Source organism: Mytilus galloprovincialis, chromosome 2 (assembly GCF_965363235.1).
Source record: "Mytilus galloprovincialis chromosome 2, xbMytGall1.hap1.1, whole genome shotgun sequence".
In the NCBI taxonomy this organism is placed as follows: domain Eukaryota; kingdom Metazoa; phylum Mollusca; class Bivalvia; order Mytilida; family Mytilidae; genus Mytilus; species Mytilus galloprovincialis.
In genome coordinates this window covers 103,442,023-103,460,592 of record NC_134839.1, presented here as the reverse complement: position 1 = coordinate 103,460,592, position 18,570 = coordinate 103,442,023, and the positions used below count along the sequence as shown (strand labels likewise).

Below are 18,570 nucleotides of genomic sequence, written 5' to 3'. Positions count from 1 at the left end.
TTATATTTATATTCATCTAATGAGTTGAGCCTTTTTCAACTGATTTTTATAGTTTATTCTTATGCTGTACTGTTACATCACGGTCCCAGGTTATTAGAGGGTTGTGTGCCCGATACGTGACATGTTTAACCTCGCCAGATTCTGTAATCAGGGACTTCCTTTACTAACAATAGTATTAAAGTCACTGGTAGCATGTATTTCAGTGGTTGTCGTTTGTTGCTGTGTTACAAATTTGTTTTTTGTTCATTATTTCGTACATCAATTATGCCGTTAGTTTTCTCGTTTAAATTGTTTTACATTTGTCATTTCGAGGCCTATTTTAGCTGACTATCAGTATGTCACAGTGTCACCGTGTATATATATGATAGTCATGGTATTCAATAATAAGCAAATGCAATGTCGCATGTTTCAAGCTTTTGAAGGCCCAATGACAATTATAAAACAATTCAACGAGATATTACGAAAGGTGGTGGCTATTTTACCGGCTCAGGCAAAATAGCCTCTTAAAGGTGCTATTTTATAGGCTCCGGCAAATAACCTCCTTTTCGCTATTTTGCCAGCTCCGGCAAGATAGCGATTTATATATAGAGATTTGCTATTTTGCCAGTCTTGTTTCAGATTTTAAATCAGACTATATGAAAGACATTTTATTGAAACTATCTATCATCGGCACAAATGATATATGATGCTACTGAGATGTCAACAGACATTAAGTCTTCGACAAGCCTTTCGGCTCTAGTTTATCCACTTTCGGTGAGATGCACCCTTTAACAGAAAACTGTTAATGAATATCGACTCTAAATAAAACTTTGAATCTTGAATCTTGAATAGAGTTTTGCTATTTTGCCGGTCTTAATTAATATTAAAAAAGAAGTAAACAAATTACTGAGAAAAGACTGAAAAAAAAATAATATATAGAATCATACACTTAAATAAGAAATCTCTATACGAATACGTCTTCGCTTTACAGCTTTTATACAAATCGTGCATACTAAAATTGATATTTAGATTAAAAAGTTTAATAAAAAGTCTCTAAAAAGAATAAATATTTAAACTGATACTGGTACTTTTCTTTGATAGGAAGTCTGTAATAATATGCTTTTACAAAAATTATATAATACATATAAGCAAGGATTTGTATAGTCCTACTATACAAATCCTTGATATAAGCAATGCATGAGAACTCATATTAAAAATCGATGTTCTAACTGCTTTCAATAAAAATATTCTATAAGTTTGGAAATAAAAAGTAACATTAAAAAAAACCTAAAACTGCTAAAAAACGTTACAATACCAGTGCCTTGCTTTTGGCGCATTTTTAAAGTCTGGCGCAAAAAATATGCTGCCACTGCTGACATCAGCTGCTTCTTTTGCGTCTGCGTCACTTTTGCAAAACTTATAGATATACCATATGCATCATCATTCAACATTCATAGAATAAATTCTGTCAATTGCTAGATTTCTATTTATCGTCTGTACAATATTTTTTATTAATCTAAAAACATGTACTTTATTGCACAATACATTGTTAAAGTTTGGCATTTGTTTTTCATGAATTTTATAGTCCCCGTTTCACGTTTCCACAGATACACATAGTTGTCGTTTTCAAAGTGCTCCAAACCCTGTTGTGGCTCTTCATAGTGAATCGAGCTTAGCGTTTGATTCACATTTGTTTGATAAAAAAATGTTGTCTTTCATTTACGACATAAATTTACGAAATGTTCAACAGAAGTATTGTATGTGCATATAATTTAAACAGTTAAACTACATAAATACAAGCTCTAGTGAGCTTTTCAAATCTCTGGAGCCGGTAAATAGCCACTGCAATTACGAAATATAGAACTTTTCAATACAGAAGTTGCTTCGTCATATTGGTCCGACATCACATGACTTGGGCCGAGTTGTCTCCGTTGGTCCGACATGACTTGGGCCGAGTTGTCTCCTTTCATTCGGAACTGACAATAACAAACAAACCGAAAGTACATTTTATAAATAGGGATTACAGAAAAAAGAGGCATGGCTATTCCCCCTAACATCATATTGTGTTTTAGCAAATATTTTTTATTCATAATTATGTTTCACAAATCAAAACAGATAGAAACTTTCTTTAAAATCAATGTCCGAAGAGCTTGAGGGCCATGAAATTATATCTTTCATTTACGAAATTATTGACTTCTGTTTCTGTATCGTTACGTCGAAGGTACCAATACTGGCTTTTACTCGACGGGAGAGAGAGCGCCTATTGTCGGCGTTGGAGAGCTGTTTTGAAGCTCTCAACTGATTTGGCACACACTATTTCTTCTTCCAGTTGGTTCCAGTGAATCACAGTCTTGACAAAGAATGAGTTCTTAAATTGCTCAGTTTTACCGTTTCAATTGCCTTTGAGTTGTTTTTAGGCAGTTAAGCTGCCTTATGCGAGCACCCTAGATTTTACCCAATAAATGCTGAAATATGTGCCATTGTTATTATCTAGCTTGATGTTATGTTATTTATAACTAATTGGACAGTTTTTTCATATTTTTAATTCTTGATAACAAAAAATTTGACCAGAAAAACCTTAAATGATCGTCGATTTATCCAAAAGTTTTGAAGTTGCACATAGGAAGTAGGGCACATTAGGAATCTTTATGTAGTTTATTATCCCCTGAGATTTTGGCTAAGCTGTCAAAGAACAAATGTATGAAATGTTTAATCGCCGAAAATCTCTAAAGACAAGTAGTTTAGATTTCCCAAATGGCAAAAGTCGTAGGAATATTGTTTGTCGTCAATACATAGTCAACTACGTCAGTAGTCTTAAAATAAGTTCCACTGTTCATGCTGTTGGCGGCAATTTTAAATTATAAGACGAAATTTTTGTATCTTTTCAATTTGGAGGCAAGGGTTCAAACTAGCGGTTGTCCGAGGTCTCCACCTTCCACTTTTGCAGTCAGGCTTTCGAATTGGTTACTAGCTACGCTCGACATGCCCGACTTGAGAGGAAATAAAAAAATAACTTTGCAAACCTTTTTACCAAAGTCTCCTAATAAACGATGGCAAAACTTGTTTTTTAAGCATTATTATTCATGACAGCGATGTTCATTTTGTTCAACCGCTAGCTTTATACAGAAAATCGCCGACAAATAATGTGTAAATTCGAGTAAAATCTTAACTGACAAAAACAACATTGAAACAAAATTGCTGACATGAGAAGAAAATTACAATATCGGATCCGATTCCAGAAACGGATATGGGTAACTCCGGTTTTAGCGATCAACTTTTTAAAAAATCAGACAGATGACAAAATACATCTTTGCATGGTAAATAAATATAAGCACTAGAATTGGAAACCAAAAGATATATGTAAAAGAATGAAAAAACAGAAAATATTTTGTACTGTAACTCAAAATAACTTTTTGACAAATTTTAATGTCAACATCCAATACATTATGAGTCTTTGTGACAGTTGGAAACAGTATATCTAACAATATATATGGTCCTGGTGACAGTATGAATTTTCTTAATCAGTATTAATAAATATTGGTAAAGCAAGTTAGATGCTTTTAAAGTGTAAACATTTTACTGCAATTTCAATGGGTATTTTTTTCTCAATTTTAATGGGTCAGTTAAAATAGCTGGAAGTTTCTTATTTTACACATATAGTGCAACTACTTACTAGATTATATGATACCTGAATGCAAGCAAATCATATGATATGTATGTGAAGTCCTTTGGGGCACTCTACCCCCTCCTGTTTAATAACTTTGAAACGGATGAGATCCCCACTTCTCAACCATATACATTCATGTATGGGACTATATAACTAATCAAATGAAATATAGGTGAAATCCCTAGGGTCACCCACCGCCTCCTGCTTTAGAACTTGGAAAAAGTCGAGATCCCCACCCCTCAACCATATTTATTCATGTATGGGACAATATAACCAATCAAATGAAATACAGGGGGAGTCCCTGGGGTCACCCGACCCCTCCTGTTTGGGAACTTTGAAACAGTCGTGATCTCCACCCCTAAACCATATATATTCATGTATGGGACAATATAACAAATCATATGAAATATAGGTGGAGTTCGTGGGGCCACTTTCCCCCTTCCTGTTTGAGAATTTGAAAACGGTTGAGATCCCCACCCTTAAACCATATATATTCATGTATTGGACAATATAACAAATCAAATGAATTATAGGGGGAGTCCCTAGGGTCACTGCACCCTCCTGTTTGAGAACTTGGAAACAGTCCAGATCCTCACCCCTTAACCATATATACTCATGTATGGGACTAAATAACAAATCAAATGAATTATAGGGGGAGTCCCTGTGGTCACCCCACCCCTCCTGTTGTTTGAGAATTTGGAAACAGTCGAGATCCCCACCTTTAAATTAAACCATATATTTTCATGTATGGGACAAAAGAACTAATCAAATGAAATATAGGGAGAGTCCTAAGGGTCACCCTACCCAATCATGTTTAATAACTTGGCAACAGATGAAATCAATCTCATAGGCGTTGTGCACATATGCATATCACTTTGCTAGACCTAACACCTGTCATTTTATTCCAAACTTAGACATCATGGACTTGGGGTGAAGGTGGGAGTCATTTACATTTACTATGGACAGGTGAGTCAGACCTCACCATTGATCCCTGTAGTAGTAAACATTTGTCTGATTTGTGTCTCATAACTTTTGTACTGTAGATCACAAACTCAGTTTTCTTTCTAGGGAAGCAAGTCCATTCATACTTTTACAAGCTCGTACTAAAGAACTGCAATCATCATGATCATTGCGAATTTGTACCACTGCTGACTCAAGACTCATGACCACGAAAAAAAATATACTTGATATTTACGTTGCTATTGAAAACCTTGATAAAATATGAATTATTTGCCTTATTGATTAATTCATTAAATGAATATAAATGTACAATTATATATGAATGTTTTATGTTTGTTCTTTTAAATCTTTAAAAAAAAATTGAAGCAAAATTACCACAGTTTTCATAATTATGTTTGCCTTGGTTTTTGGTCAACTGCCTACAGTGCTTACAGCGCTTTGATTTACTGAGTTGTTCACTACCGGTACATTGTATGTTTGTGCTCTCAAAGTCTACAAAGCGTGTTGGTTTGATTGTTCTTTTGGTTTTGCTTTTTACCAAAAATTTGTCAGGTTTAATAGCTGGGACCAAACCCTCAACCACTTTGTACAGAAATACCAGTCTTTGGCTTGTTCTTCTGGACTGTAGGTTTTCAAGTTCCGGTACTGTTAGCATTTTGGTGACCGATCCTTCTTCTCTTGATTTATAATCCCCTGTGATGAATCAAGCTGCTCTTCTTTGGATTCTTTCTAATTGGTTGATGTTGTTTGATGTATAAGGGTCCCATACAATTGCCCCATATTCCATCGTAGATCTCACGAATGAAATGTATGCTGTTTTCTTACAGTCTTTTGGGCAGAATCATAGATTGCGTCTAAGAAAGCCTAGTGTAGAATTTGCTTTCTTAGTTACATTTGAAATGTGGGTGGTCCATTTCAGATCGTCCGATATCTGTAGTCCTAGGTATGGATTGTGTTTGACCTGTTGGAGTATGTGTCCATCAAGGGTATAGAACTTCTGGCTTTTGTTCTTAATGCTCAGGATGTAACATTTCTTTGCATTGAAGCGCATTCCCCAGTCTTTGGCCCATTTTTCTGGGCTAACCAGATCTTGTTGAAACAGTGTGTGGTCCTGTTGTGTTTTTATATTTCTGTATAGCAGACAATCATCAGCAAAAAGTCTAACAGTTGATTTTACTGAGTCCGGGAGATCATTGATATGACAGAGGAAGAGAAGTGGTCCGAGTACCGTTCCTTGTGGCACTCCTGGCTCTCCTCATTTATCGTATTTTACATTTCTCTTTATCAGACATGAAAAACATGTCTGTTCAATAGACAAGAACATTTTTTTGGTGACTAAACAATTTGTGTTTGTATAATCATACATGAACAGATTAATATGAAGCACAGGGGCTTGTTTACTGGGTCAGACGAGGTTTTACCGTCAATGGCGATCGCTATCTATATAGGATTTTTTTTTTGAATTTTGGGATGTCGAGGTTTAAATTTATTTAAATTCAGGACCTCAGGATTTCGTGTTTTTTAGCCTGGGATTTCGGGATCAGAACCCCTCCTACCCCCACTCATTGTGACATCATAAATTTCCATTGAAAAAGCATGCATAGTAGTAATTCATAAGAGATACGAAAGTATATGATCTGATCGTATATTCACACTAATCAATCACATTCTAATTTCTATACATGTATATCAGCGAATGAAGTATCCATTGGGAAAAGTAAAATCTACATAACCTCCACACAAACTCTTCATTACAAGAAAACAAACAATTTAAATATGTCACGGGAAACCATTTCTTACAAAATGCCTAGTAGGCATGGCCTTATCATGCTTATGTCAAATCTTTTTTAAACTGTAGAGAACAAAAACAAAATATCCCTTTCTTGATTTTTACTAGTGCAAAGTTACAGTTAAGATGACTTCCATCTTCATTAATTATTTAAACAGGCAACAATGGTAGCCTTTTGGGGACCTATATGTTTTCACTATAAAAGATAATAATTAGCATATGCATTGCTCTATAGTACATGCATGTACATGTGCATGATGTGTATCTAGTATCAAATACCAAAAAGCTACTTGACCGATCTGTTTTACTGTTAGAATGTTGTTGCCTTCTTCAAATAAAATTGATTTTGGAAAATAAAATTGTTATCCCTGACTACTCATACATTATTGTATATATTTTAATCTTGTGTATTTTTCATACAATTTTTTGTCATGTATTTTAGGTAATTAATGGCTGTAGATCCTAAGAAAGCTTTGATAAAGAACAGGGTAGCCATTGTACGAGACTTAGATAATGGAGATGATGTGGCGGATTACTTGTATGCTAACAAGTTATTTACTGAAGATATGAGAGATTCTGTTCTGGTTAGTATTCATTCATTAGAAGGTTTTAGGATGTCTTTCTCTTATATGTATTTGAATATCACATTATTATTACAAAGTTGGTGGTATACTGTGATGACTTTGTTCATTTATCCAGTTGTCAAACTGACAAGTAACATACTTATAATACAGTTGAATCTTGGAGAGTCTGAATGATCATCTACTGTAAGATGAATAACGCTAACCAATTTTGTTTAATTAACACCTTGATTGTCAACCCAGATCTTTGAAATGTCATGGACAAATTACCCTCATGAAAATATCTTTCTGAGTTTTACAGAACATGTGGTTAAGTTGTGACCCTGCTTTTTAATATTCTCAAAACAAATTTGGAATGAAACTAATCAATTTGCCAATGGCCATCATGATGGCTTAGATTGACACTTTGATATAATGAAGCAGATATGATTCTTCAGGGTCAAAGTCTCAGCACTGAATAGATGGTAAATGGCAGGTAGCTGGGTCTATCTACCACTTGTTCAAGTTTTAACAAGTTTTAACTTAGGGAGAGGGTTATGAATGGACTTGTGCCGTCCGATTTGTTAGTCTTTCTAAGCCGTAGTTTCTATCAATTCAATATAATTTTAATAGGTAATATATTATTTTTTTTAAATAGCAAGAACCTGAAAAAGAAAAGAAAAATCGTTTAATACTTGATACACTTGGTCGCAGGGGACAAAAGGCAGCTAAAGGTCTTCATGATGCATTCCTTGACACTGAAAACAGTGAACTGGCAAAACTACTGGCACCTTACATTAGAGTTATTGAAAGTGAGGAAAACAGATACAGGCCCAAAGGTTAGATTGCATTATCTATAGAATAAGTACAGAAAACATTTATCTTTTGTACTAGTCAAGGACCAGTCACAGTCAGTTACCAGTAAAAAGTAAAATCACAAAATTACTGTTCTCTGAGGAAATTTCAAAATGGAAAGTCCCTAATCAAATGGCAAAATCAAATGATAAAACACATCAAATGAATGGACAACAACTGTCATATTCCTGACTTTCTTGCAGTCAACTGCCATCTCAATTAAAATGGAAGTGTTGAGTAAAAAAACATATTGCTTATAATATTATGATGTCGTCAGACAATACTTCATAAATTTGTAAAATCTCTGTTTTGTTTGATCCAATTAATATAGGGGCTCAATCTGTATAAATTGAATGTGTTGTAGACAAGGGTACATGTGTAGGGCTATGATTATTGATGTTCTCCTTTTAGATTTAATAAACAAATTAGTTGTCAGACTGGTGATGTGTCTAGTTTTATTGACTTATCTTCTTTTCTTCTTGCTACACCTAGTTTTATTGACTTATCTTCTTTTCTTCTTGCTACACAAAAACATTTACTATATTCATGTACGTGTTAATTCTTTATTTAATAGAAAGTTTCAAAAGTATAAATGGTAACTTGTCATTGCACCCTTAGAACTTCACTCCAAAAATGGCGTACTAGTACATGTACAATTGTACTTCACTTTCAGTTGTTTAAAAGAGGAATTAATATCCAAGCCTAGGATGCAAAACCTAACTTTTGGTAATGCGGGGTTCACACATTGCCGATTATTGCTCCCGTTTGAGATCAGACAGCGATACGACACGAAAAGTGAAAAAGTCGGATTAGTATCCTCAATTATCTGGAATGTCCTATTATTGTCTGAACGCAGTCGTTTTAGTTCGTAACAGATTCCTACTGGTCGGGAAGGATCCGAATAGATCGGCAAAGCACCCCGACAGTTAGGTGCGTCCCGTAACATTCGGGGAAACTCAGCCGATTTTGTCTAGTCGGATTAAAATCGTGCCTATGTCGTGACAGATTCTGCTGTATCGGATCGAATTCCTAACAATGTTCTGTGTATTCGGGACGGTGTCCTGTGGAACGGGAATGATCTGGAGAAGTCCCGACAATAACAGAATACAATACGACTGAGACCAGACAAAGCCGTTTGCAATACGATAGAGCGTACCGTGATAGGATTACGTTCCGACAGTACCTGATCATCCCGATTATGCCGACAGTTTTCGAACGGATAACTTCCGTCAGCGTCGGTTCACTGTCTTGTCACTATCTGATCTCTGTCGGATTACATTCGGTAGAATCGGGACGCAGTCGTGACAGACTCGGTCGAATTTTACCTGGCGAAAGATACAAATCGAATTTCCATCCACGATTCACAGGATCTTGATCAGACTTTTGACAAATTTTAATCGGGAATGGTCCTGTCAAGGACGGCAGTAAAAATCGTGAATGTGTGACCCCAGCTTAACCTGGTAAATGTTAAAAGGATATTTTCCCCTAAAGAAACTCCTGTTCAAAATTATTTGATAAAATTTCCATGACCAGAAGAAATACTATTTTTATTTCATTGCTTTTTGAAATTTTGCTACCATAAAGCCTCGGTCACACCTTACCGGATAGCTCGAATGGACGTCTAACGGATAACTTTTTTTCAGTCCGTTAGACGTCCGTTCATATCCGTTAGACGTCCGTTCTTATCCGTTAGACGTCTGTCCATATCCGTTGCATGTCTGTTAAGCGTACGTTTTATCCGTCGACGTCTGTTCTGTCCGGTGGAAAATTTTGAACGGACATTTTGTACGGTACTCGTCCGTTTTATTTCTGTTTTGTATCCGTTATGTGTCCGTTATACATCCGTTGGAGGTCTGGAAGATAAATTCACCAACAGACTTCTACCGGACGTTTAACGGATAAAACGAATGTTGAACAGATGAGAAACGGACTTCTACCGGACGTATAACGGATAAAACGGATGATGAACGGATCTGAAACAGATAAATACCAATTGAAAATTTGGCGTCAGAAATGCCAATTATTGGAATGTCAGATTAAGGTTCATGAATTCTTATAATTCATAATCGATCTTACAGTATAGGCACGTCTTCACAATCAAGCAGTTCATATTCAGGGCAGACACTGCCCTTTGGCAGAATTTTGAAGAACAAACCAAAACCAGTTTATACACAGAAACATTTTGAATATTTATGCAATTTACATGTTTTATTATTGTCGCCTTTGATTTTTCTGTATATCTTGTTCATCCGTTTTATCCGGTACGCTTCCGTTTGGTGTCCGTTTTATGCGGTACTCGTCCGTTGGATGTACGTTCGACATCCGTTCTGTCCGGTACGTGTCCGTTTCTCGTACCTTGCATATCCGGTGTGTGTCCATTATGCATCCGTTACATGTCCGTTTTGTTCGGTCAGTACATCAACGGACTCCCAACGGATAACAATTTTGTCAACGGACAACTTTTATTTTCATCCGTTAGGCGTCCATTCGTGCTATCCGGTAAGGTGTGACTGAGGCTTAAGATACAGACAAAAACTATGCAAATTTGTACCAATAAATTATCTTTATTTCTTACAGAATTTATCCTTTTCCTGACCAGTTGATCATTTTTAATTTAATCAACTTGTGATTCTTTTGATGTCAGATCTTCATTGATCAAAATTTCAATAATGATGTCAAGTTTTCATACTTTCCTCTGAATTTCCTTTTTGTGACAGCATGAAAAAAACGACCATGTCTGATGAAGTCACATGGAAGTATTTTGTTTTATTTCAGAACAAAACTGCTAGGTAAAAGAAATCAATCTGAAAAAACAGCATTAAAATATGGTTTTAGAGATTATATTGTAAACTGTTATAATTTCCTATTTCTTTTATGCATTCCTTAGGTAAAAGGTTACTGTTGAATTCTTCTACAACTGAAACAGAAAATTGTCAATCAAATTGTCGTCAAGTTGTATAAATAATTATTTTGAACTATATTCATATTTTAGAATGGCCTCCTAATAGTGAAGAACAATATAAGATGCAGAAAGATTCAGTTAGAAGAATAAAAGATTTAAAAAGTCCATCATACATTCATGAGTACACAGATGAAAATGTATTTATATAGTACAGCTAATATTTTTTTTTATCATGAACATGAAAAAAGAGATAAGGAAAATTTCAAAAAGGCAATTTTCAACCAATTTGATGTTTGCCCACATGAAAGTTTGTTTAAAAAGGACAAGAAGATAGTATTCATAGCCCTGTTGCTTTCTGTGTTCTAGATGTTTAATTATGTAATTTCACGCATTTTTTAGCCAGTTAAAATAAAGTGATAGTCATTACATAGCAAAACTTTACCTTACACTGACTTGTGCTGACAAATTCAACATATGCCTTTCAATTTGCACTGACTGGCAATCAAAATTTACATAGTGAACATCTGTTGAAAAATTTATTTTGTAATAATACCTGTTTCTATCTATTTATTTAAAAAATTATTATTTATATGAATATATCTTAAAGAAATAAGCATACTGAACACATTTGTTCAGCGATTTTTTTGTTTATGTTGAAATTGATCAAAAACTCTTCAATTGAATATATTTCAGGTGTATGAGATCAGAAATAAAACAAGAGGTAAAGTTTTTATAATAAATAATGTGGAATTTCAAACAAAGTTAAGTACAAGGCAGGGATCTGAAAAGGATGCTGAAAATATGAAGAGTTTGTTTACAGAATTGCACTTTGATGTTGTTCAGGAAGACAATTTGACAGGACAGGTATACTTTTCATATTTAGATAATGACTTATTGAATTGCTTTTATGTGGGAAATTTTAGCAAGGGGGTTATTTTTCCTATTTTAAAAATGGTGATAGAATTCCTTAGTGCACATTTAAATGGTCAAGAATGATTATAATCAGTGACAAAAAAATTTCAAATAAACTGATCCAGAATAGGTTTGGAATAATATATTGCAAAATTCAAACTCTTTGAAAATATCCCACTTTATCACATACTTACACAAATGGAAAGTCTACTTTTGTCTTTCATATTGACTAATACTTTTCAAAATCAGTAGTGAAAATGTAAATTGATAAAATATGAATCGGACTTATGGAGACTAATTGTAATTGAACTTTGATAAAAATGTACAATTGTGATCACCTTTATTAAGTCCTATGCTGTTTAATGAAATAAAATCTTGCTGGAAAATACAAATAAAAGATTTTCATGCGGAATGAATAAATAGGGTCGGTCGGTAAAGGGCAAACAAACAATATTTTAATTAAGGCCTCATCATTCCTTTGAATGGGAAATTCAACTAGTGTAAGAGAAAAACCACAGTGAATGAATGTAATTAACAAATGTTCAATGGGAGATAAATTGTAATAATTGATCCGCAAAGAAGAATTAAATAGATCAAATTATTAGAAACCATTATGGAAAAGTTAGATTAACAAATGGGAACGCATGGAAATTTAGAAAAAAAACATGGCTCCAACAATCTTTATTTTTTTCACATTCTCCATAATCCTGTGTAAATTGTTTATCAATTTCAAGATATGGAAAACTTCATCAACAAGCTAGAAAAGTAAATTGCTTGCGATCAAAAATGGGTAAATGAAATATAATGTTTCAAAAAAACATTTCAAATATAAGGTAATAAATTTTAAAAAAAACATGGATAAATAACTTAGTTTAGCTAACATCGCATGGGTCCATTTGTTCATTAATTTCCTTAACATTATGATCACAAGCTTCTCTTTTCATATGACTTTAAGGCTGGCTAATAGCAAAGGTTTGGTAGCTTTGAAGGGAAGCCATTGATTACAATGGGCATAAATTCAGGTAAATAATGTAGGATTTAAATAAGAGCCTCTACCTTAAATAATAAATTGTGGTCACAGTGATATTCAGTCCTTTGAGGTAAAAAGGTTTAAACGATGGAATATTTTTTAAAAATAATAATGATGAATAATATTGTAGGACATGTTAAAGTTTCTGAAAGAAGAGAGAAATAAAGTGGATTGGAATGCCATGGATTGTGTGATACTAGTTGTAATGAGTCATGGTCATACCACAGGCATTTTTGGCACAGATGGTCAAGAGATTGAATTAAAGAAAATAACAGAATTGTTTGAATCATCACAGTGCCCTGGACTAAATGAAAAACCAAGACTTGTCTTTGTACAAGCATGTCGTGGAGGTAACTAATTATTATGCGTTAGAAATTGTTATAAAGTTTAAATAGCGAAAAAAAAACAACATCCTCCTCGCTTTTAACAGGCTCACAGAATGTGTCGGTGTTAAACTTATTTGTAGGAACCAATCCTCTCCTAGCCTGGGACAGTGGTATAACAGTACAACATAAAAACAAATAAAAAGAATCAGTTGAAAATGGCTTTACTCTTTAGATAGTTACAAAGCAAAAATACATCTATCAAAAACACAGAGTGGACATGGCGGGGTACTTATACATCCCCACAATAAAAAGAAACTTAGTATAGATCTGAAAGTACTTGCAGTTACTTAGAGCTAGGTCAATGCCAATAACAACTAATATAAAACATAATGCCTCAAAGACTTAAATATCAATCAGTTCACATTCAACACCAATGGATGTCATTAGTCAGAGAAAAAAACATAACCTTGTTCAATGCCAAGGTATTGACAGATTGTAGAGCCATGAAACTGCATATGTATATAAAAATAATTTTAGTTTAATTTTAATTTACTGATAACAAAATCAATATTAATACCAATAAAAACAATATTCAGAGATATAATTATAGTGTTGAATTAGTAACCTTTTAAAATAAGTTTACCCAGAGTGTATCTAAATTTCCTGTCTCAGCAAACAACATCTCTGTAACATTAAGAATGTACTATCCTTTTAAATATAATTTTTGAACCAATCTTCCAAACCAAATCTTAATTCTATTGAAAAATTTAGTAAAGGTTTAAAGTAATTAGGGGAAACTAAATCCTAGGCTAAAAAAAATTCACCTGGGTTGAGTTCAATATCGTAGCAGCTACATAGTGCTACATAGATTTTTACTATTGAACGATTTTTACTATTGAATGTGTAGCTATAGACTAGTTGCTACATATATATTGAAAGCAGCTACATAGCCGCTACAATATTGAACTCAACCCAGTACATCATAGATTACGTTCATTGAATTCCTAGACATCACAATAGACTTGGGTATAGTGAGCAATTTGAAGATTTCTATTTTCAATCATGTCAAAATTATTTAATTAAAAGACATGTTTCAAAATAAAAATGCTCCCAAAGCGATCATGTAGAAGTAAATTTAGGGAAACAAACATGATTTATATACTAAACAATGCACTCACCTCTTCCAGTCTTTTCATCAGTGAACACATTTTATTAGAAAGGAGATGAAATTGTCAGTCTGCACCTAGCTAAAAAGTGGCTGGATCATAACACTGATGATGCTTGTTAAAATGAGTTCAGTCTCTTGGATATATTTATCATATGGAAATTTGCATTCTTAGCACTATCATGTGTATATTTTCTTTGGTTACATCTTCTGACATCAGACTCAGACTTCTCTTGGACTGAATTTTAATGTGCGTATTGTTATGCGTTTACTTTTCTACATTGGCTAGAGGTATAGGGGGAGGGTTGAGATCTCACAAACATGTTTAACCCCGCCACATTTTTGCGCCTGTCCCAAGTCAGGAGCCTCTGGCCTTTGTTAGTCTTGTATTATTTTAATTTTAGTTTCTTGTGTACAATTTGGAAATTAGTATGGTGTTCATTATCACTGAACTAGTATATATTTGTTTAGGGGCCAGCTGAAGGACTCCTCCGGGTGCAGGAATTTCTCGCTACATTGAAGACCTGTTGGTGACTTTCTGCTGTTGTTTTTTTCTATGGTTGGGTTGTTGTCTCTTTGGCACATTCCCCATTTCCATTCTCAATTTTATTTATTTTAGATTCTTATGAAACTTATATCATATGTTTATATTAGCAATGTCTTGGACTAGTTTGTCTATTTAAGATATTTGATAAATTTTTTAAGAATAAGGAAATAGTATTTATTTAGTAATTGTCCTTGAACAGATAAAATACGTACATTGAAACTCTGTTCTTTTATTTTTATTGAAACTTAATGTCATTGATTGTTCTCATTATTCACTAACAAACAATCATAGGCTTACTCAAGAACAGTGAACATTACACTACCTAAATATGATCTGTGTTTTATCTAATAGTCATTGTAATTAAGTTTCATAACAATTGGTTGACCCAAATACTTTATTACCAAACTCAGATATTAAGTTCCACTTTGGGTGTCATCGCTTTCACCTTTCTTAAGTTATGTCTCTTTAGAAATACTATAGAAAAAATGGTTTGAAATTGTACATTGTCACTTGCATATTTACAAGCAAGTGCATTGGTGTCTCATGGAAACATTCTTTTTTTTTTATCATTTTAAATTAGCATATACAAGTTGGGAGTTAAAGATACACTGCTCATAATATCTGTAGGTTCATAATCATATTTTAACCTCATTTCTTACTGAAATATTGCATAACACATGGTACAAGATCCTATATATTTGTTCCTTTAAAATTAGTCTCTGTATTTTTCTTGCATTGGGAGTTGAAGCCTTCTATTGTGTTCACTTGCATTTTCATATATTTTGGAATGAATGTCTTTTGCTAATCTGTTTTTCAGAAAATAAAGAATCTGATCATATAGGCACTGGAGTCCAGGTGTCTGGGAATGATGGTGTTACAGAAGGAGTTCATGCCATGTCTTTAAAAGGTAAAGACCAGATAGATGCAGTTGCACAGATGCCAAATGAAGATTTGAAAGAAAAGAAAACTGTTCATTCTGCTGCAGATTTTTTGATAGCTTATGCTACACCTGAAGGTAACAAAATGAATCTGATTTACATTGTTAGCTCTTTCCACTTTTTTGTGGAATATTTTATTGATTTTGTTCTGATTATATTTTTGTATATCTTCTTTCACTTTTATTTCTTATATGGCTTTTTTGTTTTGCTGAGATATAATATTGAACAGTTAATGGCAGCCATTAACCAAATATTCCCCTTGTAAGAGTAATCTCCCTTAACACAGTTTTTCTGTCACTTAGCATCATCACAGTTAACTATTAGAAAAATTTCCTCCTCTGAAACTACTGGGTCAAATAAATATAGTTAAACTTGGCCACATTATCTACTTTATAAAAATGTGTGTTATGACCCTGTCTGCCAACCAACATGGCTGACATGGCTGAAAATAAAACATAGTGGAAACTAGATATGGACAATGATGCATAAAGTTGGAATGCATGAATCATCAGAAATACATCACACCAAAGTGGACCATTTGGCCACTAACCTGGCTCATTATTAAGCATAAAATAAAAACCTTGATTATACATACAATTTAAGATGCTGATCAGAAGAACAATGTACATATATTATATATTCCTTAATAAGACTTTTAATGACTATTGAACAGCAGTATTCTACTTTTGCTTTTATTTATATATCTTACAGGTACTCCAGCTTACAGACATATACATGTAGGGTCATGGTTCTTAAATGCAATTGTATGGACATTCAAATACCATGCCCATCAAGAGGAAATTCAGCATATGCTATTAAAAGTATGTTTTCTACTTTAATATATAGACTTTTTGTCTATTTATTCAAAAGGAAAACTGTCATGACAAAAAATAAGTGTTCATTAATATAACAAGAAAAAAGTATGGCCAGTGTAGTAATTATTTATCTATTGTTTGGATCTAACATGTATTGCTGACTTGTACAATATATCACAATGTTTCATAATCCTAATTTAAAATCAAAAGAATAGAAAATTTTCAGAAATTTAAAGAATGTTTTTAATTTTTTACATCCATTGCATTCAGTTAGCCAACATCATTTGTAAAAATTAAAATGATGTGGTATGATTGTCAATAAGACAGCTTTCAACAAGGCACCAAATGAAATAGAAATAGCAGTAGAACTATAGGTCACCATACAGCCCCAAAGGCTAATTAATGATTCCATCCAAATCTCAATCTGTAGAAGGCTCCAAAGTGACAAATGTAAGACAATTCTAAATGAGAAAACTAACCGCCTATTTATGTTTATACAAAATAGTGAACAACAATTATATAACACTGCAACAACCAACAAACACTTAATTACAGGCTCCTGATGTGGGACAGGCACATATATAGTGCCAACCTGCCCCCTAACCTAGGACTGTGGTGTAACAGTACCACACAAGAACTAACTATAAAAATCAGTTGAAATAGCTATAGATGGTTCAAATAGAAATACATATAAAAAAAACCACATAGTTGAGCTGGACAGGTACTTGTAACTCTTAAATAGCATTTTTACATTTCTATGTTGAATGTAGTAAAGATTATGTCTTTATCCAAGTTTAAAGATTTTTATGGTATTTTCTGTTTTGGGACAAATAAGATATATTATTAATTCTAACCAATCTTTTAAACAGAATTTTCTTTCTGTCATTATTACCTCTGTTCCTTTTTTGTAGGTTAACGAATTAGTGTCACAAGGAAGGACAATGGCAGGAAATTTGACTGTGTCAGAAATAAAAAACAATTTGAGGAAAAAGTTTTACTTCTTTCCAGGTGTATATGATGATCCACCTAAATTCATTGATGGTTAGAACTGTAGAAAATAATGTAGTCTGACCTTTAACAGAAGGATCTCAAAATGAAGACAAGATTGAACTAAATTGATTGCTGAAAACAAAAAGCTCTTTCTAATAATAAGTTCAGCTAACTTACTAGATAGCAAATTTCAAATGTACATTAAATTTACAATTTCATTTGGACTAGATGGAGCAAGAATCTGAATTTCAAGTGTATATGGCTGTAGAAGACAGGTCTGAAATGATGATGGAATACTTCAAATATATGCAATATAAATAGCACAAATGGCTGGTTTTTACACTTGTTGTTTTATATTTTTAATAGCTTGCTGTATCAATATTTTTGTTAAACATTTCTAAAGTTTTATATAATTTGATAAAAGATTTTAAATATAAAGTTGATTGTGCACATGATTAAAATCAGATAAATGCAATTATGTTAGTGCAATGTTTGTAAAAAGACTGACTGCTTTTCTGAAATTTGATATATCTGCATAGTTTTTTTCTTCTTTGTTAGTTTATTTGTTAAAGTATCTTGTTTTATTTTTACATTCCTGATTTCTTTCGGCTAACAATTGATATTCCATTACAGCATAAGTATATTTTTGTTTTCCAGAGGCTTACAATGTCTCATACATCTTACAGTCATAAGTCTTAAATGGTTTTGATAGTTAACCTTGCATATGATAATGTATATAAAATTGTGACAATATTTATAAACAATTTACTTACTTAATAAATTTGTACTGTCTATAATTTTTAGGCTTTTTGGAGGGGATATTAGCCATATATATGTCCTGCTGTATAAATAAACAATTATTCCAACTGAGGTCTTGGGTATTTAAAGAAGGACGAATTCATAAAAATACTAACAAATCTGAACATTACAGGCTAGAGGAGGGTTGAGATCCCACTCACATGTTTAACCCAGCCACATTCTGAATGTATGTGTCACTGTTTGTCCTAAGTCCGGAGCCTGTAATTCAGTGGTTGTCGTTTGTTTATGTGTTACATATTAGTTTTTTCTTTCATATTTTGTACAAAAATAAGGCTGTTATTTTTAGCTCACCTGGCCCAAGGTGCCAAGTGAGCTT

General features: G+C 33.3%; 1 protein-coding gene across 1 annotated transcript; it reads left to right on the top strand.

Moving 5' to 3' along the window:
* Window positions 1–1,924: 1,924 nt before the first annotated feature.
* LOC143065203 (caspase-3-like) lies at window positions 1,925–18,232 on the top strand. The gene is made up of 9 exons (XM_076238624.1): window positions 1,925–2,014; window positions 6,838–6,979; window positions 7,614–7,794; window positions 10,803–10,909; window positions 11,406–11,576; window positions 12,785–13,004; window positions 15,510–15,707; window positions 16,342–16,451; window positions 17,357–18,232. The coding sequence occupies exons 2-9, from the start codon at window positions 6,845–6,847 to the stop codon at window positions 17,489–17,491; spliced, it is 1,257 nt and encodes a 418-aa protein (XP_076094739.1). The 5' UTR covers window positions 1,925–2,014; window positions 6,838–6,844; the 3' UTR covers window positions 17,492–18,232.
* The last annotated feature ends 338 nt before the right edge of the window (window positions 18,233–18,570 follow it).

Bases quoted from the DNA above. Each gene is read 5' to 3' on its own strand.
- LOC143065203 (XM_076238624.1), top strand. From the start codon at position 6,845: ATGGCTGTAGATCCTAAGAAAGCTTTGATAAAGAACAGGGTAGCCATT. The intron at 10,910-11,405 runs GTATTTATATAG...AATATATTTCAG, and splicing joins ATGAGTACACAGATGAAAAT to GTGTATGAGATCAGAAATAA. The intron at 16,452-17,356 runs GTATGTTTTCTA...CCTTTTTTGTAG, and splicing joins TTCAGCATATGCTATTAAAA to GTTAACGAATTAGTGTCACA.